Source organism: Nipponia nippon, unplaced genomic scaffold, assembly GCF_047370975.1.
Source record: "Nipponia nippon isolate SJK-2023a ecotype South Korea unplaced genomic scaffold, ASM4737097v1 scaffold_40, whole genome shotgun sequence".
Taxonomy (NCBI): domain Eukaryota; kingdom Metazoa; phylum Chordata; class Aves; order Pelecaniformes; family Threskiornithidae; genus Nipponia; species Nipponia nippon.
This window is the reverse complement of record NW_028262359.1, coordinates 860,638-883,922: the sequence shown is the minus strand read 5'-3', so window position 1 is coordinate 883,922 and position 23,285 is coordinate 860,638. Positions and strand designations below refer to the sequence as shown.

Here is a 23,285-nt window from a genome sequence, read left to right as displayed (position 1 = left end):
AAGTGGGCAGAGAGGAAAAGCATCCTCGCTCTGGCCTCCAGCCAGGGCAGCAGATGCTGAGCCAGTCCCTGCCAGCATCCCCAGTTCGCTCACTACCGCATCCCCTCCCAGTTCAACCTCAACACTGGCTGGTGTCTCAGGCTCCTGATGAAAAGCTCCAGGCAAGGTTTTTGCTTGCAAAGATGAGACTGGGGCATCTCAGCACCCTCCAGCACTCCGGGGGGAGTGCTTGGAAATCCTCCTTTCCTTCTCCTTCTATACAGGGATCTTTATGGCTTTACCCCCCACCATCCATAATCCCACTGGACCAAAGAGATGGGATGCTCAGGAAGGAGCAAAATCAGAGGGGTTAGTAGTTAAGGGCTACGGGTAGGGAGGAAAGCGGCGCCGCAGCGCTGCAGCACCAGGCGAGCCTTCTGCCCCCAGCACAACATCGCCTGCATCCCACCGAGCACCAGCTGCTGTCGGGCAGGGCAGTCACAGGGAAGGAGGTTTGGGAGGCAACGGAGAAGAGGCAAGACCAGAATAAAGGCAAGCCAGCCTGTTCTTTCAGAAAACTCTCCTTACCTGACAATCCCGGGGTCATTTTTTCTTTTTAGAGGTCACGGATTTGGTAGCATCACCGAGGTGCTAAGCCTCCTACAGAAGTCAGCTGGGTACCACTTTGTGTCCTGATGAACCCATTGCATCTTGCCACTGTCAGCTCATTTGGCAAATTAAGGATTAGATGCCAGGCAGATCTGCAAAAGGAAAAGCATCAGATGGACACACTCCCAATAGATGCAGCAGGGTTTGTCTCCAGCCCGGACACCACCCATCTCCAGCTGTGACCTTCAGGGCCAGCATCCCTGGTGGGAACACCCGTGGATGCCCTGCCCTGGAAAGCAGGGACTCGGGATGTGTCTCAAGGCCAAAATTCCCCAAATGATGGGGTGGCTGAAAAGACTAGAAGAGCTCGGTGTGCTTGGCACTCAAATGCAGACTGGAAATAACTTGGTTAAAACGTAACTCGGAGAGAGCCATCCCCAGGAGAAACCATCGAGGACGCCTTCGCTGAGGAAAGCAGAGCAAGTGCTACAAGATGCCTTTGCTGAGGAAAGCAGAGCAAAGGCTGGAAGCTGAAACGGAGCCAAGCCAAACTTCAGCGCACGTCCCCCACGTGCAGACGGGTCCCCAGGGGCGACCGAGGCTATTCGGGCTCCCCAGCATGGCTGGCCTCCCTTCCCAAGGGACGCCCGAGGTCACAGGACCGGAGCCCAGACGCTCCGGATTCGAATCCCATGCCTGCTGCTGATTCCCTCGGCAACCCGGGACAACTCCCCGTGCTCCAGCATCCCCAAGTCGGGGTGGGGACACCGCCTCTCCTCTTTCTCCTGCTCAGACAGGGGGCTTGCAGAGGCGGCTCTGACCAGGGGCTTCCCCAGCCCCACGCACCCTGCGTGCCCCGTTTAGACCTGTGCTGGCTGGTGCTTCAGCGTGGGAGCCAGCGGGGTAGGTCAGGACAAACCAAGGTTGTCCAGAGGAAGGATCTGCCTGGTGGAGCCCTGCTCTGCCCCAAAAAGCACCACAGCATCGCCCACGCTGCCCTTTCCTCCTACTCGCTCTTGCCTTCAGGTTTTGGTCACTCCAGCAGAGCCTGAGCACAGGTGGGGACAGCAGGGGACTGGAAAGGACCGAGCGCTCCCACGCACTGCTGCCCACCGCCGTGCAGAGCCACTTGCACCTACGGGGGTGGCAGGAGAGCCCCAGCACGCTCATTTGAGGGGGTCTGCAAAGGTCAGCCCAGGAGGAGGTCTCTGGCGAAGGCTGTGTGCCAGCCTTGGCTGGGAACCACTTGAGAATTAGAGGCAGGAAGGAAAAAAAGAAAAAAAAAAAAAGAAAAAAAGAAAAAATAACCCAGCTGGCAGCACAGACGCTGCCGGGAGAGGAAGCGGCAGGTTGAGACAAGGACACGGCTCATTATGCCACCCCCGCAGGTGCGGAGCGCTGAGCGGAGCGGCCGGCTCGGCTGCCACCGGCAGAGCGCTGGCAAGGGGGAGGCAGCGGCCGGCATCCTCGGCCCCAGCCGGGGAGGACAAACCCAACACCACTGTCATGGCCCACAGCGGCGTCCAGCCCCTTCCTCCTGCGCGCCCTCGGAGGCCGGGCGGGTGCTGGTGAGACGCAACCCTGTGGGAGATGCCGCTGCAACAAGCTCTCCCAGTGCCGTCGCCGTCCTTGGGGGTTTTTCAAGGTCAGACTGGATAAAGCCCCGAGAAGCCTGCCCTGACCTTGTGGCTGACCCTGCTTGGAGCACAAGACCTCCCGGGGACTGTTCCCAGCTGGATTATCCCGTGCTCGCGAGCCCGCTGCGTGCTGGGGGCTACCGACAAAGTGTCAGCGACTGAGAGGTGGTGAGAGCCACTCGGGTTCGGTGGTTGCCTCGGGGGACATGCCAGGGGCTGGCTGAGCCCCGAGGAAGAAGGTCCCCGTGTCCTCAGGACAAGGCTCGCCTGCACAGACAGCACTTTCAGCAGGAGCTAAGACCCAGGCCTGACCTGGAAGATGACCCACCAGCATCTCCTCGGAGATGCATCAACCTCAGAGCACAGCCGGGGCAGGGAACGGGGCATTAATGCAATTAAAAAAAAAAAAAAACAAAAAAAAAAACAGGCATGGATTTTTTCTTGCAGCCCTTTCCTCATCCTGCAGCTCAGAGTGCTGGAAAAGGCGGGTGGCATCTCCAAGGATGGGAACAGGCAGGAAGGAGAGACAGCACCAAATGCGTGGGCGCTGCTCTCGCCGTGGAGAACAGAGTACAAACCCCGCTGCTGCCGAGCCTGGTGTCCTCAGATGCATCTCCCCGCTCGCCCAGCCACCGTCACCAGAGACTTCCCCATGCTGAGCTGAGCCGGCAAGAGCATCGCAACGAGGAGCCAGTGCTCTCCCGCACGAGGGATCGCGTCCTCGCTCCCGCCCCGCCTGCTCGGCCCCGGGGAGATCCAGACCCAGCTCAGAGAAGGTGGCAGCGAGGGGGGAAAGGTCTCCTTCGCAGCGGTACGGTGCCCGCGCCAGGAGAGCACGCCGCAGCCAGCACCCGGGCAGGAGGCTGCAGAGCTCGGTGGCCTCATCCACCACTCCCGCCTTCAGAGAGCGAGTAATGATGGTTTAACAGAAAAACAGCCCGGGCTGTGTTCCCCCACCTCCCCATCCCATCTCTGGGACAGAGACCCACAGCCAAAGCCTTGAGAAGAGCTGAAGCTCCAGGGGCGCACACCTGCCGCCAGGGGGGTTCCCCACACCAGAAGTACTGGGCTCACACACACACACACACACACACACACACCCCCCGGTGGATTTCTCCTGTTGGGAATTTGCTTAATTGCCTTTTGACCTCAGATGAGTTTCTCACATCTTCCCTCCACCCAAGGCCACCATTTCCACAGGTCGATCCCGACCACGCTTCACGAACGGCGCTCGCACCCCAAGGTGCCGCTGCCTCTTCCCGCACTGGTGCCCCGTTTTGGGAACCCCAGCGACCCCTCCCTGCTCACCTTCCCCCCGCCACGCAGGATTTTGTTATTCCCCGTCATGCCTCCCTCAGCCATCTCTTCCCCCAGACGGAAGAGAGCCAGTTTATGTAATTGTTCCTTCTATGGAAACGGCTTCGTACCTTTAATTATCCCTGCCACCCCTCCCTGCACTTTCCTTGCGTGTCTTTAAAAGGGTGCGGATGTGCCGGCGGGCAGACGGGCTGTGAAGGAGGAGCACTTTTGGTTAAAAACGCTCCCCGTGCCCTGGGAAGGGCGGCTGCGGTCTGCCCTGACCCCGCTCCTGCCTGGCTTTCCAGCAACAGAAGGGCCGCATCCAGCCCCTGGGCCAAATCCCTTCTTTGTGTCCAGGCAGGCTGCAGACCGAGCAGATCATTTGTGAGCACCGGCGGCCAGCGGGGCCTCCAATGTCCCCCGGCGATGAAAGGGAACAAAAAGCAAGCATTTGCAGGGCCAGGACATCGGGGTGGCCAGGGAGGAGCGGCGCGAGCTGGTCAGAGACCCAGCCCGGGAGGGGACGGGGAGACCGATGCTGTGGGCAGACCACAGGGGCAGGGCAAACCGGGAACCCCGGAGTCACCCCAAAACGCCCTGTTCGAACACCCCCTGAGCGCGGGGAAGCGCACAGAGGTTACCAAAGCACCCTCTCATCACGACGAGTGTGATGGTACCAACAGGCGTAACCGTCGATGTCACCACTCGGCTTCACCCGCGAGCCGCCGCGGGACCGGCTGCTTCCCGCCCTGGTCTGGACCCACACCAAGCCGAGCGGCGCAGCTGGCACCCCTGAGGGACGGGATGGCGTCCGGGGGGACGGGGGCAGGCGGGAGAGGGGGGCCTGTGTATACCCCGGGAGGTTCAACAACGCCGAGTGCAGCGTCCTGCACCTGGGTCGGGGCAACCCCCGGTGTCAGCACAGGCTGGGGGATGAAGGGATGGAGAGCAGCCCTGAGGAGAAGGACTTGGGGATGTACTGATAGGCAAAAAGCTGGGCACGAGCCGGCAATGTGCTCTCGCGGCCCAGAAAGCCAACCGTGTCCTGGGCTGCACCAAAAGCGGCGCGGGCAGCGGGGCGAGGGAGGGGATCCTGCCCCCCGGCTGCGCTCTGGGGAGAGCCCCCGAGCCCTGCGTCCAGCTCGGGGGTCCTCAGCGCGGGAGGGACGCGGAGCTGCGGGAGCGGGGCCGGAGGAGGCCGCGGCAATGATCAGAGGGCTGGAGCACCTCTGCTGTGAGGGGAGGCTGCGTCGGGGCGCTCAGCCTGGAGAAGAGGCGGCTGCGGGGAGACCTCATTGCGGCCTTGCAGTACTTAAAGGGGGCTTGTAAGAAAGACGGGGACGGACTTTTTAACAGGCCCTGTTGCGACAGGACAAGGGGGGATGGTTTTAAACCGAAAGAGGGGAGATTCAGACTGGATATAAGGAAGACATTTTTCACGATGAGGGCGGTGGAGCAGTGGCCCAGGTTGCCCAGAGAGGCGGTGGATGCCCCATCCCCGGAGCCATTCAAGGCCAGCCTGGACGGGGCCCCGAGCAACCCGATCCGGTTGAAGATGCCCCTGCCCATAGCAGGGGGCTGGACCAGGCGAGCGGGGAGCCCCGCACGGCGAAGGCCCCGCAGCTTCCCCCCCCCCCCCCCCCCCGCCATTTTAAGCGCCCCTGCGGCGGGAGCTCCGGCCCCGCCATCTTGGGACGGCGCCGCCCCCTTGGGCACCCGCAGGGGGAGGCGGGGCGGGGCGTGACGCGCGGTGACACCACCGCCTTCCAGAAGATTCCCCCCGGGATCCCGCCGCTAGAAAACCAGGGCCCGACCAATCGGAGCGCCCCCGGGGGGGCGGTGCCGGCTTGAACTGGCCAATGGGAGGCGGCGGCGGGGAGGTGGGGCGAGGTGGGCGGGGCTCACCGCCCAGCCGCCCGCCTGGCCCCGCCTCCTCCCGAGGGGAGCAGCCAATGAGCGGGGCGCGGCGCGGCGACGGACAGCCTGCCGGCCCAACGGGGCGGGGCGGGCGCGGGCGGGACTCCCCTGACGTGGCGGCCGGGGGGGCGGGGGCGGGGGCGGCTCAGCGAGCGCGCGGCGCCCCGGGACAGCGCGAGCGGTGAGTGCCGGGGGCGGCGGCGGCCCTGCCCCACTGCGCTGCCCCACACCGCCGCCCCACAGACCCCACCGCGCCGGGGCCCGCCTCCCCGCGGGGACGGGGCCGCGGGCCCTCCGCCCCCTGCGGTGGCAGGGTGTCCCCGTGGGGCCGGGGGGTCCGGCCCCCTGCCCCGTGGGGTGACAGGGTGTTGCTGTGGGGTGACAAGGTGTCGCTAGGGGGCTGGGGGGTCAGCCCCCCTGCCTTGTGGGGTGACAGTGTGGGGCTGGGGGGTCAGTCCCTCTGCCCCGTGGAGTGATAGGGCATCGCTATGGGCCTGGAGGGTCAGTCCCTCTGCCCCATGGGTGACAGGGTGTCACTGTGGGGCTGGGGGGTCAGTCCCTCTGCCTCGTGGGGTGACAGGGTGGGGCTGGGGGGTCAGTCTCCCTGCCCCGTAGGGTGACAGGGTGTTGCTGTGGGGCTGGGGGGGTCAGTCCCCCTGGCCTGTGGGGTCACAAGACATCACTATGGGGTTGGGGGATCAGTCCCTCTACCCTGTAGGGTGACAGTATGGGGTTGGGGGGGGTCAGTCCCCCTGCTCTGTGAGGTGACAAGGCATTGCTATGGGGTTGGGGGGTCAGTCCTCCTGCCTTGTGGGGTGACAATGTGGGGCTGGGGGACCAGTCCTGCTGCCCCGTGGGGTGACAGAGTGTTGCTCTTGGGCTGGGGGGGTCAGCCCCTCTGCCCCGTGGGGTGACAGGGTGTTGCTGTGGGATGGCAAATTATCGCTATGGGGCTGGGGGGTCAGTCCCCGTGCCCTGTGGGGTGACAGTGTGGGGCCGGGGGGTCAGTCCCTCTGCCCCATGGGGTGACAGGGCATCGCTGTGGGGCTGGGGGGGCGTCGGCCCCTCTGCCCATAGGGTGACACCGTGCCCCTGTGGGGCTGAGAAGGGAGGCAAGCCCCTCTGCACCCATGGGATGACAGGCTGTCCCAATGGGGCAGGTTAAACCTCTGCCTTATGAAGTGACGGGGTGTCCCTGTGGGGCCGGGGGCATCAGCCCTTCTGCCCCATGGGGTGACAGGGTTTTGCTGTGGGGCTGGGCAGGGTCTCTGCCCCTTTGTGGGTGGGGAAGGGAGGCTGGCCACTAGCCCCGTTGCCCCCATGGGGTGACAGGGCATCCCTATGGGACTGTAGGGAGGGGAGGAAGGGGTTGGTGTCTCTGCCCCCTGTGGGGTGACAGGGTTTCCTGGTGGGGCTGTGGGTCAGGATTAACTGCTCTGCCCTACCTGGTAGCAGGGCGTCCCTGTGGGTCTGAACGGGGTGGGAGGAAGGGGTTAATCCCCCTGCCCCATAACAGTAACAGTGCATCCAAGTGGGGCTGGGAGGAAGGGGTTAAACCCCACCCTCCATGGGGCTGTAGTACATCCCTGTGGGGCTGGAGAGCCTGGTGAGGTGAGGGTTAACCCTTCTCTCCCCTCCTGCTTGGAGGGAATAATGTGCCCTGTGGCCAGGCAGGGGTTAACAACCCCCCCGCCCCCCCGCATTGGGGGCACCAGTGTATCCCAGTGGGGCTGAACTGGGTGGTGAGGAAATGGGTAACACCTCCCCCCCACCAGGTAACAGTAACGGGGTCAGAGGGGCCAGCAAGGAAGGGGTTAACCCCTGTCCCCAGTGGAGGTGAAGGTGTCCCCCAGGAGAGCTGGCGGCGGGGAGGAAAGGGTTAACCCACTTTCCCCCCCCCGTGGGGCAGACAGTGGGTCCCAGTGGGGCTGCAGGGGGGGCGAGGGGTCAGCCCAGGCTGGGGCCAGCACCCCTGTGGGGCCGTGCAGTGGGGCGCAGGGTTGTGGGAGGTGAACCCCTGCCCATGCTCCTCACTGAGCCCCGAAATGGGGCACCAGGTGTAGGGGGGGGCGTGCTTAACCCCATCCCCACGCCAGTGTGGGGCTGGAAAGGGGGACCTACATGGGGAGACATTCGGGGCGGGGGGAGCTTGACCCTGTCCCCACACCAGTGTGAGCTCCCCAGTGGGGCTGGAAAGGGGGAATCCTATATGGGGAGACACTGGGAGGGGGCTTGACCCCGTCCCCATGCAGGAGGCAGCACCCCATAGGGGTGGAAATGGGGGACACCCTATCTGTGGGGATGGTGAGTGGGGCTTGACCCCGTCCCCACGCAGGAGGCAGCGCCCCGTGGGCATGGAAACGTGGGACCCTCTGCGGGGAGACGCGGAGGGGGTCTGGACCCGTCCCCACGCAGGAGGGGCTGGTGTGGGGGGGCCACGCTGGCAGCGGCAGCGCGGGGAGGGTTAACCCCGTCCCCACGCAGGTGCCGGCACCCCAGTGGGGCTGTCGGTGGGGAGGGGGAGGCGGGCGGTGCGTGTGGGGGCCCGGGGAGGGGATGATTCATTGCGGGTAGTCATGACATTGCTGCCTGGTTGCCTGCGGCTGCCAGCCGGCACTGGCACGGGTGGCTCTGCTTGCCCCGGCTTCGCCGAGATCCCCTCCGGTTCTCTGACCAAACCCGGGATACGCTGCCATGCCGGCCATCCTGCTCTTCTGGAGCCGCGCCGAGAGGTACGCACCCACTCTGGCACTGACGCCGGCTCAGCCGCCCTGGCGCTCGGTGCCCGGCAAGGCACCGGACCCCCGACCCCTAGGGACGCTGCGGGCTGTCACCTGCCCGGCGTTTTGCTGACCGAGGGTGGGATGCAGGAGCCGCCCGGCGATGTCCCGGTACGGCTGCCCGATTTCGGTGTGGGGTATCCAGAGAGGATGCTCTCCGTGGCCCGCGAGTGACGGTGACGGACGGGGGGGAAGCGGCGGGACTGGATTTCCTTGGCGCGCGTGAAGGTGACTTCTCAGAAGTAGGTTTTGCGCCGCCGGGATCGGAGAAGGCACCGTCCCGGGAGCCCTGGTCGCTGGGTGGGAGCACAGCCGTCGTCATTCCCCTTCTGCTGGGGGACCGGTGCCGGCGCCCAGCGAGGGGGATACGGGACCCCCGCGCATCCGAAGGGGAAAACTGGGGAGGTGCAAATTGGTTAACGTGACTTTTTTTTCCACGCCGCCGCCCTACTTTTCTCCCTCCCCACTTCGCCTGGCGGGTGCAAAAGCCCTGGGCGTCAGCAGAGTCGTTTCTGGGGACGCCGGGGGGCTCCTGGCTGCGCTCCCCGCTCGGCAGCGGGGGCTGCGCGGGGGACGTGACGGGAGCGGGGCGGCCGGGGCCTTGCGGCAGCGGGGAGGGAGGGTGCCGGAGCTGACAGCAGAAGTGTCTTAATCCGGCGGCTTAGCAAGAAAGCATCAAGAAACCAATTCAAAGGAAAATTACGGCTCGGCAAGTGACTCCATCGAGGGTCCCCCCGCGCGCGGCTGGGAAGCGCAGAAAGGACGGCAGCTCCCCGGCAGCGCTGCCGCGACGCGGGCTTGCCCGCCGCCAAAGCCCTTTCGGAGCCGTCCTGGGAGCGGAGGTCAGAGGCAAGGGTGGCCGCCGGGCTGGCGAGGAGCTGCCTTTTCGGTGCGCCGGAGGAGCCGGAGGGGGAGGCTCGCCACCGGAGCATCCCTTGGCAGTGGTGGCATCCCCGGCACCAGCCGGCACCTTTCTCTCCGCCGTCCCCCCACCACCCTCCGGTGCCTCCCGGCCGGGCACGCAGCACCTGCCGGCGCCTGCGGACAACCGCGATGTTTAAAATAAAACTAGAGCCTTTAAAAATGACGGCTTGGACTCTGAATGTGTTCGTAAAGTTTCGGTAAGTGGGTTTCCGCCTCTCGACCTCGCGTCCTTGTTAAACCATCGGTGCCCGTCCCCGGCGTCCCGCGGTGACCTTGCGCCCCGAGATGGAAAAAACAAAAAAACCTCCCCGGTGCCGCGGCCGGGGTGGGTTTGTTCCCTTAGATGACTGCCGAGCGGAGGGATTATGTCAAACGATCGCTATTCAGCTGGCGCGCTCATCCAGCAGTGGCACGGGCTGATGTCATGTGTGGGGCCGGAACAAAGATTTAATTTTTTATTTAAATTTTTTTTTTTTTTTTTTTTTTTCCTGGTGCGGTTGCAAGAGGAGGATGGAGGCTGGGCTGGCTCGGTGGGGCCAGGGGATGCTTGTGGTTTTCTCCGCAGCCGGGTGGCCGTGGCTTAGTCCGAAAGGCGTCCGGGTTGGGAGGGCGATGCAGGGGTGGCTTTGCCCGCCTGAAACCCACCCTGCGGCGTCTTCCCCCGTTCCCGAGGGGGTTAAATGGGAAGGCAGGAGAGGATGACTGAGCAGAAGGGGGAGAGGAGCAGCGGCAAGGCGCAGCTGATCCCCGGGAGGTGGGAGGGAGGGAGGGAGAGAGGGAGGCTTTGCGGGGACAGAGTCGTGTTTTACCATCATCGCGCATGTGAGCGTCGCCTCCGGAGCGTGCCTTAACCCACCGGGTCACCCGCCAGCGGCTGGTCCTCACCGGCACGGTAAACCGCAGCGCGGGGACGCGTTTCGGTAGAGAAATTCCCCCCTCCCTGAGCCCAAAGGGGTCTCCGGCCGGGAGAGCGTCCCCGGTGGGCATCCCCACCCCGGCCAAAGACCCCTTGGCGGTCAAGACGGGAGATTTTGCGGGGGGTGACAGCGTTTTGCCGGGGCGGGTTGTATTTTCATGGGGAGCGCCGTGGGGGTTTCAGACGGGAGAGGGGGTCCCGGTGGTGCCGTCAGGTTGGGCTGCATGGGGTTGGAGCCGGGCACGGTGGTCTCCGGGGGGAACAGCCGAAGCTTTGCCACCTCCATGTCTCTCGAGCTGGGGTGCGATGGGGTTGTCTTCGGCGATGCCCGGCTTGCTCGGGAGGGCTGGCATCACCAGGCAGGGGCCAAATCCTGATCCAGCTCCTGGTGCTGGTCGTGGGGAGCCCCTGCCCCGCTGTGGAGGCTGCCATGGGGAAGGGAGGCGTTGGGGTGACCTTTGTCGGGGCGGATTGGCAGGTTACCTCTCACCCACCCCCCGTCGCTGGCTGGGGGTCTCCTGCAGCCCCCCCGGCCCCGCAGGGAGGGCAGATGGGGAGGCGGAGGCGGGCAGAGGACAGAGCATCCCCCAGCGCCTGCGTGGGCTGGTGCCGGCGGCAGCTCTGAGCGCAGGAGCTGGTACGGAAACGTGCTGGCATCCAGGAGCTGCCGCGGGAGACGCTGTCGGATGCTCTTTACGCCCCCAGGGACCTTCTCCCACCTCTTCTGTGCCCCCTCCCCGGGCCTCCTCGCCTGTCCGTGGGTGCCCCCATCTTCCCTCGCTGCATCCTTCATGAGGTGCGTTGGGTGCCTTAGCCCCCCTCCCCACCTACGCTGAAGGACCTGCTCCGTGGCTGGGGCAAAAAAGAGCAGAAGTTGGTGGTTTGAATCAAGGTGGCCGATTTCCCAGCCTCCACAGCAGCTACCCGGCTGCAGCGGGTTATTGCCTGAGGCGTGACCCAAGGCAAGCCTTGGATGCTGGCGCTGTGGATGGGCACCCCAGGGGTGTCCACCCACCCTCCTCTGGGCTGCTGTGGTTGGGGGGGTCCCTCCGTGACCTCCACCGGGAGCTTATGGATAGAGCTTATGGGAACACCTGGTAACTTGTGTGGCGGTGAAGGGAAGGGCTGAGGCTCACGCCCCGTGCAGAAATCTATCTGTTGGCGGGGCGCGATGGGCTGGGGCTGCCCAGGGCCGTTTGGAGCAAGGATGGGGTGAAACCTGGACCGTGGCAGGGAGCAGGAGGGTTTGACAGAGAGCGGAGGGTCTGCTGGGGCAACACCTGGAGGAGAGCAGGGCCTGGAGCGAGCGCCGAGCTGCACTGTGCGAGGCAGCGGGGACCAGGCCGGCCCCGGGGACGTGGGAGTTCGCTGTCGGATAACCGAAGGCTGAGGAGCGGCAGGAACCATCCTTGGAGGAGCATGGGGCTTGCTCAGGACCCCTCCTGGCTGCTCCCTGGGTGTCTCCACTCCAGTGGCGTGGCTGGGGGATGAATTAATCGCCCGTCCTTTTCCTCCCATGGGTTACGGTCATCAGGTTTTCCATGCCTTAGTATAGGCATGGCCCTGGCCTCGGCCCCTGCACGATGCAGGGAGTTAGCCCTGAGTTTCTGGCTTACTGCAAAATGTAGCTAAAGGCTCTTGGGGAGTGCAAGTCAGGCTAGAAAGTGATTTTTTTTTTTTAAAAACAAAAAAATAAAAAAGCCCTCCCACCATCACAAGATGTTTCTGTCTAACGGCTTCGTTCTCTCTTCGCTAAATACAAATTACGTCTCTGACACGCCGGAGGTGCTTATCTCCAGCTGAATGCCAATTGCTTTCAGGAACAAAATGTTTGAAGTTCCTTTAAGGTGAAGGCGGCAGCACGGCCCCTGCTGCCGCTTTCAGCCTCCAGAAACCTGCTGCCATCGCCTCGACTCCCGTCCCAGGTCCCTGGCTGGGAGAGAGCTGGCGGGGAGATGAGCACGGGCTGACGGCTGCATTTAGACACGGCTCAGCCCTCCTGGCTCGGGGCGGGGGGGGAACGGGACGGGGACGTGGCCCTGGCCTGACGTTAGCGGTGGCGTGGCCCTTATAATAACGCCGTGCCCCGGCTCGGGCCCTCCCTCTCCCCGTCAGCCTCAGAGATGAGTCTCCCCATCCCCGCCGTGGGGTTTGGGAGGGTAAAACCGGAGCCGGGGCTCGTCCTGGCACCGGGGCTCTGACCTCCGGTGGGAAGCGTGGACTTGAGCCGGCTCTGGTGCTGCTGGCCGGTGGGACGCGGGGAGCATCGGCTCCGTGATAAGTGCGTGCCACGGTCCCGTCCCCGGCTGCCCCGGTGCGATACTCCCCTTACGGAGAGCTGTCTTTCTGCTTTCAGGAATAAGTACTCGGCTCCCGGCAGCGTCGCCGTCATGGGGAAGGACTATTACAAGATTTTGGGCATCCAGTCTGGCGCCAACGAGGATGAAATCAAGAAAGCCTATCGGAAAATGGCCCTGAAGTATCACCCTGATAAGAATAAAGACCCCAATGCCGAGGAGAAGTTCAAGGAGATCGCGGAGGCTTACGATGTGCTGAGCGACCCCAAGAAACGAGCTGTTTACGACCAGTACGGGGAGGAAGGTAAGGGGACGAGTGCTGCCCGCTTGGAGGCAGGGGTGCTGGATACAAATGGGTTTTTATAGGCGAGGGAGTGTTTTTCGCACAGAGTTGCCCCTGTGGTTCATGCCTGCCCCCGAAAACGGGCTCTTAGCTGCGGACCTGGGGAGGGCGAAGGCTCCACAGGTGCCAGAAATGGCCCCTCATCCCGCTTCTCCCCGGGCTGCTCCGCTTTTCCAACCCGCCACCCTGCTTCCCGGGATGGCCAGGCTCTCCCTGCCCTCCGCCCCAAAACCCTGGCAGCTGGCTGAGGCGATGGAAGTGGAAGGAGCTCACCTCCTGGGTCATACCTGGGGTAACTCGTTAGCAACTCTTTAATTGACCTAAGTATCCCAGCGGAGGAGTATTGCTTTTGCCCTCATTCCCCCGCGCATTTGGGCACTGGTCCCGCTGTCCTCCCTGGTACAGGCTGACCTACGGGATTCAAAGCTTTTCCCAATTTAAGTAATAGGTCCTTGTTTTGAAACCAAGCGGTTGCTGTTGTCTGGTGGTTGGCACGGAGGAGGAGGAGGAGAGCCGCTCCACCGCAGGCGGCCTTATTAGTCGAAGATGGAAGAGCGCAACCCCATTCGAGGAGAGCATCGAATAGCATCTGCATTAATCAGCCCAGGGCTTGGGTGCTTAAAAGAGCAGGAGGTCTGGCAGGAGCAGGCTGCTGGGTGGAAGAGGCAGCCCCTCTCGCAGGGCCAGCGGGCAGGTGCCTCCCCTAACGAGCCACCGGCAGAATTAACCGGTGGCGCGTTAATTCTCGACCCGTTAGTTATGTCAGGGCTGTGATGGACCCACCGAGGCAGGGTGATTTGCTGTGGTGTAAAACGAGAAGAGGCTGCCTCAAGTGGGAAACCAGCCTTTTCCCCGGAGGCGCCCGAAATCGGACCCAGCTCGGGCTGGCGTCACGGAATTAAAGGTGAAACCTGCTGGCTCTGCAGACTGTTAGGGATGGGGGCTCGCTGGGCATTTGGCGAAACCACCCCCTCGTCGCAGCGGGACAGGGAGTCCTGGCAAAGCCAAACTCCATCGGATCAGTTGTGGTCCGTGGTCTCCACACCTTTCATTTCCCATCAGATGCGGTTTTTTTGAGCGACGTGTCCTGGGGATCGACATTTTAAGGGGCTTCTGGGTCCCACACGCTGGGGTGAGCGAAGTGAAGCGAAAGCCCCCCCACCCACACAGAGTATTAACTTCATTAATTCATTAAAGACCCCCAGACTTGCCTGTTCGGTGCTTCTTCCCCTCCTGTCTCCCGCAGCAGGTCAGAAATAGCCCTTCACTGTCACCGGTGTGCCCTGAAAATAGTCCTTGAGCTAGGCTTGGCTTAACCCTTCCTGGCCCCTCCTGGTCAAAAATAGCCTTGCAGAGCGTGTGTCACCGCTTTGGGGGGCCACTTCTCCTGTGCCTTGGCTGCTTGGGACTTTGCGGGGGTTGCAGTGACCCTAAGGCTCGGCCTGGGAGCTGGCAAGGGAGTTTCCCATGGGAATGGTTGCCAAAAGATGCAAACCTTGAGCTTACCTGGCATTTTGGACAGCGTGTATACAGGGAGCTGTATACAGTGTGTACACAGGGACCTCCACCCGCTCTGTCACCCAGGGTCACAGTCGCTCGCTGAGCTCAAAGCTATTCTCATCTTCTGGGTGCGATGCTCCTGGAGCATGGCTGTTGGTGCAGCCCAAGAGATGGGGCTATTTGGGCAGAAGGGAGCCTGCCCATGGGGAAACAGGAGATGTTTTAAATGAAAAGGCCATGAACTGGGCGGAGAGAACCAAAGAAGCACTTCAGTAGGGGTAGCGGGGACAAAACCTGAAGAGCTTTTGAGATGGAGCTTGCTGGTTGTAGGGGCAGGACTGTGTGTCATGGGTTGAGGTGGTGCCTTCCTGGTCCATGCCCTCCGCAGGTGGCTGGGCTGGAGGGGGTGACCTGCACCCCCGGGAGATGCTGGAAGGGCTGCCTGGAGCCAGCAGAGACCACGCTCCCGCCTGGAAATGTCCCAGCACGGCGTCCAGCGGCGGGCAGCATTCATGTCTCGTCTTCCCCCTTCTCTTCCAGGTCTCAAAACTGGAGGTGGCTCTTCAGGTGGCTCAGGGAACACTTTCCACTACACCTTCCACGGAGACCCCCATGCTACCTTCGCATCCTTCTTTGGAGGTTCCAACCCTTTCGACATCTTCTTCGCTAGCAGCCGCTCACGGATGTTCAATGGCTTTGACCAGGAAGACATGGATTTTGATGACGATGATGACCCTTTCAGTGCCTTCGGCCGGTTTGGCTTCAACGGCATTAACGGGGTTCACCGGCGGCACCAAGAGTCCCTGCACACACGGAGAAAGGTCCAAGACCCACCCGTCATCCATGAGCTCAAGGTGTCCTTGGAAGAGATCTACCACGGCTCCACCAAGAGGATGAAGATCACCCGCAGAAGGCTCAACGCTGATGGCCGAACCATGCGGACTGAGGACAAGATCCTAAACATTGTTATCAAACGGGGTTGGAAGGAGGGAACCAAAATCACATTCCCCAAAGAAGGGGACGCCACCCCAGACAACATCCCTGCCGACATCGTCTTCATCCTCAAGGACAAGCCTCACTCGCACTTCAAGAGGGACGGGACGAACGTGGTCTACACGGCAAACATCAGTCTTAAAGAGGTGGGTATGGTTGGGAAATCCCGCGGGGTGGGAGGTGGCACTGGGTCGTGGCACGTGGGGCCAAGACGGGAGTCAGTCCCTGTCCTGTGGCGGTGAGGAAGGACCAGGTAGGTCGCGAGAGACACAAGCAAAGACTTCTGCAGAGAGGAGCACAGAGACCAACTCATGCTTGGTTTCAGAGAGGCTCAACCTCCGTGCCAGGCGTAGGACACGGGTGCTGTGGTCCCTGCTGAACACGCCTTGCTTCTTGAGCCAATACAGGTGGTATTTACCCGTTTTCTCCCTTCCCCATATGTCTTGTCCTTCTATTTTAGCGTAGGGTATTCACATGTGGAAGAGAGCCCAGATCCTCTGTAGGAAAAGGGAAAACCCCGGTTTGCTGGCATGAGCCTGGTCCCTGCTTGTTCTCGTAGCCGAGCCTGCTGTGGCTTAGTCACTGTCCAGGATAGCGCCGGGTGCCTCTCCCCACGGGCAGAGAGCGGGGTCATGCGGAGAAAGGTGGTACCTCACCCTCTCTGAGCAGTGCTTTAGCTGCTTTCCTTGGCTCTGGCTTTCCTAGATAAAGAACGAAATAAACAAAATATTCAGGCAGTGAGCAAAACCCAACACGTCCAGGCTGCCAGTCCTGGAGGTCACGGCGGGGCTGGATGCATCAGAGCCAGCAAGCTGCACGAAGGTGGGAGAGGAAGGAGAGATTACCCCAGTACAAGATGTGCTGTTTGCCACCGCTGCTGTATAACTACCTTTTAATAAATCCCAGCTGGCAGCTGCATTTAACATTGACGTTTTTGGCAGCTACCATTTGCTGTTCCTTTCAGACTGTAGACGCTGTCTGTCTTCTTAATGAGCTGATTTTTTTTTCCCCCCTGAAGACAGATTTATGTTCTCAAATGCATTTAATAGAAATAAGCTCAATGAGCCAGACCTGAGGTAGGGAAACGTGAGCTCGTCAGTGTGCCAGCGAGTCGGGAGAGCTTTGGGATGGCTCCGCATCCCAGCTGGGGCTGTGACCGGCTGCACTGGGGGAAAGGAGCCGCCACGTGGGTCTGGCAGAGCCAGGTGCTCCCAGAGCAAACTCAGCTCAAGTTAACCTGCAGACTCAGGAGTTGAATTTCCTTCGCAGTGCGAAGCGAAGAGGTTTATTCCTGTGGTGGCTGGCTCCCCTGGCCACTCCAGAAATACTCAGGAGAGGCTGCCTTATTTATGGAGCCATGCATGCCATATCTCAGATGTTTCCTTCTGTGCATTCCCCTATCTGTAAAATTAACCCCAAGCTGGCTGTGCTGATGTCCAGACCACATCGGCCCGAGTTCATGTGCTGCTCAGGCTGGAGGGACTCTCTCCTGGAGTTGCCCTTTGAGCAGCAAGCGGAGGGACCTGCTCCGGCCCCACGTGCTATTGCACCAGAAGTGCTGGTGCTGGGTGCCTGTGGTCTCTGTGAGCAAGGCGTGCCTGCTGGCGTTTGGTTTGCACGATGTGGTCACAAAGTGGAAAATTGCTGGTTCGGGCAAATTTATTTCTTTGAGCTGGAATTTCTGGTCTCTGTCCTCCCCCACCACAAACCCAAGGTGCTGGGCATCCTCAGGGAGCTGCCGGCCTGGCTGCCGTCCCCAGCCTGCTGCTTGCCAGGGCAGGGTGATACTTTGCTGCTTTTATCTTCCCTGAGAAGAAGTACCTTAAGTGCTTTGGAGCACAAGCAGATGCTGGGGGCTCCCTGACTCCATACGCCACCACCTCGGTAAGTGACAGAGCACAACCTCTTCATCACCTGAGCCTACAGCAGTAGCCGTGGGCGCTCTCCTTGCACCCTTCCTCCTTGCGAGGCTGTCTTTTTTAGCCTGAGCTTTAGTCTTTTCCGCTGCCACAAGAGCAGCACAGCACAGTGCCAGCAGGCAGAGTTGGCAGGCGGTGGGTGCCGTGCCAGAGACCCCTGGCCCACACCTTGCTGCCACGGGGAGCAAGGCACCGGGTGCTTGGGGCACTCAGGAGAGCATCCTCCTCCTCCTCCTCCTCCTCCTCCTCCTCCATCCCACAGACCCCTCTGCAGCGCAACCCGGGGAGGCGATGCCCTCCCAGCCCTTGCGTCCCAGCCCCACTGGGTGCCACATCCCCCCAGCTGGCACGGAGCAGGATTTTTGCCACCCAGCTGCTGCAGAAGCCGGAGGTGTATGAGGGCTTCCCCAGGGACTCGTGGGCTGCGGGGAAGTGTCCCTTCCTAAAATTACAGGTGCGCATCGCAGTGGGAGGCCGAGGGAGGGAGGAGTGACACTGCTCCGCCATCAGCTGCCTCTCTTGGGAGGCAAATCAGGGGCTCGCGCCCGCCCGGCCGCCTGCCCGCGGCAGCCGCCCGCTTTGCATCCTTTACCTGGCGTCACCTTCCTCAAAGCATCCCCGCCTCAACGCCTGGCTGAGACGCAACCGGTGGTGACGTCCGCCCCTGCAGCTTCGCTGTGAGCGGCAGAGGACCCAGTGCTGACCTGGGTAAAGCTCTGCTCTCACAGCACAGCGCTTGGCTACCAAACACAGGGTGATTTCATCCCTAGGAATAAACCGAGCCTCTTTCTAGGATGCGGGGCAGCTCCCGCGGTTTCTGGTGTTACTTCAGCAACCGTTTTCCCAAATGCCAGTGAAGTTGAGCAAGAATGAAAAACAGGGACATACGGTGGAGGAGTGATCGCCTCGGATTCTTGCATCTTGGCTCTGGGAAGGAAACATTAAGATCCCGTCTGTCTTCGCTGTAACCACCCGCTCCTGCTCGCATCCTTCTGCTTGCCCCATCCATGTGCTCCCATAGGGAGTTCGCGTTCTCCTTCCCATTTTGTGGCTGGAGATGTCCTCTCCCTGGCAGATGTGGACCAGTGCATGACGGTGGGCACCAGCGAGCAGGAGGGCTCCGGCAGCCTTCAACGAGCCCAGGGCAGAAACGCATTGATGGGGGGAGATCGTCCTTTGCATGCCCCTAGCCTGCTGGAGATCCAAGCACCTGCTGCTTGCACAGAGCTGGCGATGGGCATCCTCCTGCAGCCAGGAAAGCTCATCCCAGGCAGAGACCCCGTGCACAGGAGCTGTGCAAGGAGGCGGTCTCAGCTCTCCTCTTTGTTCGCCAGAGCCCCCCCAGCCAGCTCTGGCACGGGTCTCTGCAGTCACCCTGGTGCAAAGCCCTGGCTCAGCCGCAGAAGCCGCAGCCACCGGCCCTGAGCCAGTGGCCAGCACGGTAAGAAAGGTTTCTTCTGGTGCCTGTTGCTGCTCTGCCACTGGAGGCTTTCCCTGGGGAGGGGGATGCAGAACATCCCCCCATCAACCCCACAAACAGCAAATCGCATCTTCCTCCCCTCCCTTTGCAGGGTGTTTTGGGAGGGCTGGGACCCCCAGGACCCAGCTTGGAGGGGCAAACCTGCGCCAGCTCCCTGCCTGGAAGCTCAAGGCTGTACCCCCAGCAAACCCACCCCCCCACCCCATTCCAGAAGCATCGCTCCGCAGTCCTCTCCCTCAGCCCTTGCCGAAAGCCTGGAGACGATCCTGCCCACGTGTACGCCAGAGCTGTCTGAGTTATTTAAGGACACAAGGATTTTCTTGCTGCATTCCCGCATCACGTGGCTCGCTAATGCAGGCCAGCTTGCGGCTGCCGCGGCACCCACCGCCCCGGCTGCTGCCGGCTGCTGCCGAGGGCTGGGGTGCAACAGGGTGGCACCCACCAAACCAGCTCTTGGCTTTGCAACGGGGACTGGCAACAGGGACCAGCCCCTCCGGGACCCCGGCTTCTAGGAAATCTTGGTGCTGTGCCGCGGCCACATGGCCGTCCCACGCCAGCGTAACCTTTTTGGGGAGGGACGGGACGCGGGCTGTGCTATAGATAACCCCCAGCACCGGGCAGAGCGGCCGGGCTCCCGAGTGTGACAGCTGATGAACCACAGCAGCATCCGATGACCTCAGCTGGATTTTTGGCTGCCCGACGCTGGGCAGTGAGGCCGGGAAGGGGCTAAATTTAGCCTGTCCTGTTGCTGCGAGCGGCCGCGTGTGGGGTGGTGATGCCTCCTGGGGAGCCCGGGAGGTGGGGAGGGTGGTCCTTCCCCGCGTGAGGCTGGGGCACCCCTCTCCTGCAGCCCAGTTCGTGGTGGTTAGACTGGGCTGGCACGAGCAGAGACCGGGGCTTGCGCTGGTGAGCACCAACCGATGCTCTTGGGCATCATGCGAGCGGAGCGGGGCGGTTTAACCCGGGGAGCAGGCGGTGGGGGAGTGGGGTGCGGCCATCGGGGTGCTTTGGGGCGTCTGACAGCCTGTCCCCTCTTCTCCCCCCAGGCCTTGTGCGGCTGCACCGTGAACATTCCCACCATCGACGGGCGGGTGATCCCGCTGCCCTGCAACGACATCATCAAGCCGGGGACAGTGAAGAGACTGCGCGGGGAGGGGCTGCCCTTCCCCAAGGCCCCCAGCCAGCGAGGAGACTTGATCGTGGAATTCAAAATCCGCTTCCCGGACAGAATAGCTCCCCAGACGAGACAGATCCTCAAGCAGCACCTCCCGTGCTCCTAGAGCCCAGGGACTCTCCTCCAAGCAGCAATACTCCAAACGCATGTGCCGCAGCACTCGGCCCGCACGGAGCAGAGGTGCCACAGCACTTTCAAATGCAAAAAAACACCCCTTCACACCACTTTCCTTCCCCAAAAATCCCACCCAGCTGCCCCCCGTCCATCCCTCTCCTCATCTATCCCTCTTGGCCCATTTTCTACTCCGGCAGCAGGGAGGCTCCTGCCCATCACGGCTCTCCCGGCTGCCAAACTTTTTATTTTTTCCCCTGAGGTCCAGCTTTTCTGCCTCGCACAAGCGAGCAGCATGGGCCCTTTGCCTGGGGAGGTGCATCACGTTGTGGGTTTTTTTATGTCACCTGCTTTTCAGGCCACTTTTCCCACAAGAGGCTGGACTTGTCGGGGTCCGGTGCAGTGTAAATAGGACTCCGCAGGATCTGGCGTCCCTGCTGTTAGTTTCACTCTTCCCCTCTTTAATACTTGCTGCTGTTCGGGGTCCCGGCTGCACCGCGGTGCCGATTGCTCCCGCCCGCGGTGGCCCCCCCACCGTAGCCAGACTGTTTCTCACCTGGGATCGCGGTACCGAGTCCGACTGCGGTCCGCTGTCCTGTGCCAAGCCTACAACCGAGCCTCGGCTGTGCCAAACAACGGAGCATGTGGGGATGGTCCTGTCCAGCCTCCTGCCCCTGCCCGGGCCGTCCCCGGTGCCCCTGGGCAGCGCAGGGTGGAGCTTTCTTGTTCAGATGTGTTGAGTTTGCATTGCTGCTTTCTTGTTTTTTTAAAAATACATATATATAGAGCTCATTAGAAAAACTCCGTAAGGGTTTTTTCTCTGCCCATTTTGGGGTTCCTGGCGTGGTGCACCCTGACTTTTTGGTTTGGGGGGGGGGGGGGGGGTGTTTCGGCCACACGAACATCAAGCCCATCGCCGCGGGGGTGTGTATAGCACAAGTCTGGGTGCAAAAGCAGAGCCAAGCATGAGCAGAGCTGTGGGTTTCACTAGCGTTTGAGTTCAACCTTAGGGGTTTTAATAAGAGGAAGGCTTGTGTATATATTTTTCTACAGGGACGATTCATTCAGGAGGTATTTCTGGGCGTCGGGGTGGAGCTGGGAGGCGCATGAGGCAGTCTGCTTGGTGGCTTTGTTTTCAAATGCTGTATTTTTTTAAAACCTTTGGATTTCCAGCAGGAGAATTTTTATATTTCTTACCTTTCTCGGCCCACTCTGCCTCGTGCCAGGTTTTGGGGTTTTTCCCCCCCGGGAAGGGGCTCCTACGGAGCGGGAGGCACGTTTGACCTGGCTTTGTACGGCTCCTCTGCCACCGCAGCACCGCAGAGAAAACCCCTGCCAAAATATTCCACCCCCCGCCCCAGGAATCCTTTTTTTTGTAAAGAGAAATCACTGACTTGAAACGGGGGGGGATCTTTTGGGGTGGGGGGCGAGCGCGGGGCGTCCGTCGGGGCTGGGTGTACAGCTGTACAGTGTGTCCTGCGGGGCGAGGAGAGCCGTTAGCCGCTGCTTAATTAATCGCCCGGTTTGGCCAGCGAGGGGACGCTGCCAGTTCCCTCCGCTGGTCCCTGTGGAGTTCGGCATAGAGAAACCCGATGGACACTGCGAGCGAGAAGACAGGCCAGCGCGCGGATGCAAGCTGCTTTGTTTTTCTCAGTTTCAATGAGACCTGAATGTTTTATAGTGGTTTTTTTGTAATTTTTTTTTTTTTTTTTTTTTGTAATGTCAGTATTGAGAGACAAAAAGAAATAAAGTATTTTAAAAAAAAAATTAAAATATAGTTCCTCAGGGCGCGCTGTGGCGTGGGCTGTGCTCACATGGGGACGGGGCTCTGTGCCAGGGCCATCCCTGCCGCCTGGGACCCCCAAGGCCGGTGAGGAAGGGGTAACCAGCCAGGCACCCAGGAGCCTTGAGGCTGGCAGGGAGGGGAAGAAAAGAAATCGGTTTGTTTGGTTTGTCCGCTTGGTGCCCAGGGCCTGAGAGCGAGGGGAAGGGAACGAATACGTGACCCGCTCGGTCACAGAGAATGGACGCTCCCCTCATAAAGTGGCGCTCGTTGTTCTGACCACGCTGCCAGGGTGGGGAGCAGGGGGAACCGGCCGGGGCTCTGTGCCAGGGCTGCCAGGACAGGGAGCGGGGCTGGCCGAGGAGGGGACGGGATGGCGAAAGGGGCTCCTTGCGGGGTGCCCGGGGGGCTGGTGGGACGCCGGTGCCTGGCTCTTCCCCAAGGGGCCCTGGGCAGGGCGAGAGGCACCGCACACGCTGCACCCGGGGAAAGTCCTGCCGATACCCGGAAAGTTTGCCCGACGCTCTCAGCAGGAGCAGCAAAGGCAGGCGATGAGAGCAAACCCTGTGGTCATTGATCCTCGGGAGGGGACTGGGCAGAGGCTTCCAAACCCCAAATGGGGGCCGTGGCTCACTGCCCCCTCCCAGGGAAGAGCCGGAGGCCATGAAATCACCCCACAACAAGCTAGCCCTGAAGCCCACGCAGCAGACAGGGCTGGGAGCCGCTCATGTGCTGGGCAGAGTGGGGAGGGCAGAGCCAGCACAGCCCCCCCAGCCTTGGGGGCTGCAGTGGTGCCGGGGATGCCCATGGTGCTGGGGATGACCTTGGAGCAGGAACAGCCATGGGGAAGGGATCACAGCATCCCAGAATCATAGACTGTCCTGAGCTGAAAGGGACCCGCAGGGATCATCGAGTCCAACTCCTGCCCTGCACAGGACAACCCCAAAATGCACACCATGTGTCTGAGGGCATTGATGGGGTTGCCTGAGGGATGCCATGGGGCAGGGGATGCCTGTGGAGGAGGGATGCCTGGGGGGGGGGGGGGGGGATGCCCTTGGGGCAGGGATGGCCCTGGGGAGGGGACGCTGATGGGACAGGGATGCCCGAGGTGTGTGGGGGATGGCCCTGGGGCCAGGGGTGCCCATGGGGCAGGGATGGCCATGGGGCACCTGGGCCCGGCCCAGAGCGGGGACCCGCTGAGCGCGGCCGCTGCCTGCCCTCTGCTGGCAGGAGCCCCTGCTGGGCCCGGAGGGTTTTGGGGTGCTGCAGGAGGGCCCCGATCCCTTGGCTCAGGGACCGGCCTCTAAAGCCAAGGCCCTGGCTGGGGAGAGGTCCTCCATCCTGCACCCAGCCTGGCTGCGCTGCCGTCCCTGAGGGTCGCACAGTCCCTGTGGGACCCGGCTGTAGGGCTGGGCCAGGGGGGACGTGGCTCTGGGGAACCCCGGGGAGATGCCAGCCATGTTGGCAATGGAAGGGCTGCCCTCAGCCGCCCCCCTGCCTAATCCCACATCACCCAGGGCAAGCCCCAGCCACCAGCACCTTCCCCCCCCAGCAACTTTGGGGGTGCCCAGTCCCCCCAGCAAGGTGCTGGGCAGGGGAGGGAGGGCCGTGGGAAGGCTCTCGC

At 62.0% G+C, this 23,285-nt stretch overlaps 1 protein-coding gene across 5 annotated transcripts; it reads left to right on the top strand.

The window, feature by feature from the left end:
• The first annotated feature begins 5,576 nt into the window (after positions 1 to 5,576).
• Positions 5,577 to 20,679, top strand: DNAJB5 (DnaJ heat shock protein family (Hsp40) member B5). Of its 5 annotated transcripts, XM_087777632.1 has the most exons (5): positions 5,588 to 5,622; positions 8,052 to 8,173; positions 12,418 to 12,662; positions 14,742 to 15,340; positions 19,640 to 20,679. In XM_087777632.1, the coding sequence occupies exons 2-5, from the start codon at positions 8,136 to 8,138 to the stop codon at positions 19,871 to 19,873; spliced, it is 1,116 nt and encodes a 371-aa protein (XP_087633758.1). In that variant the 5' UTR covers positions 5,588 to 5,622; positions 8,052 to 8,135; the 3' UTR covers positions 19,874 to 20,679. The 5 variants fall into 5 exon arrangements, with proteins under 5 accessions (XP_087633760.1, XP_087633758.1, XP_087633757.1 ...); XM_087777634.1 differs by lacking the exon at positions 8,052 to 8,173 and having other exon boundaries at positions 5,577 to 5,622; XM_087777631.1 differs by lacking the exon at positions 5,588 to 5,622 and having other exon boundaries at positions 6,764 to 8,173.
• The last annotated feature ends 2,606 nt before the right edge of the window (positions 20,680 to 23,285 follow it).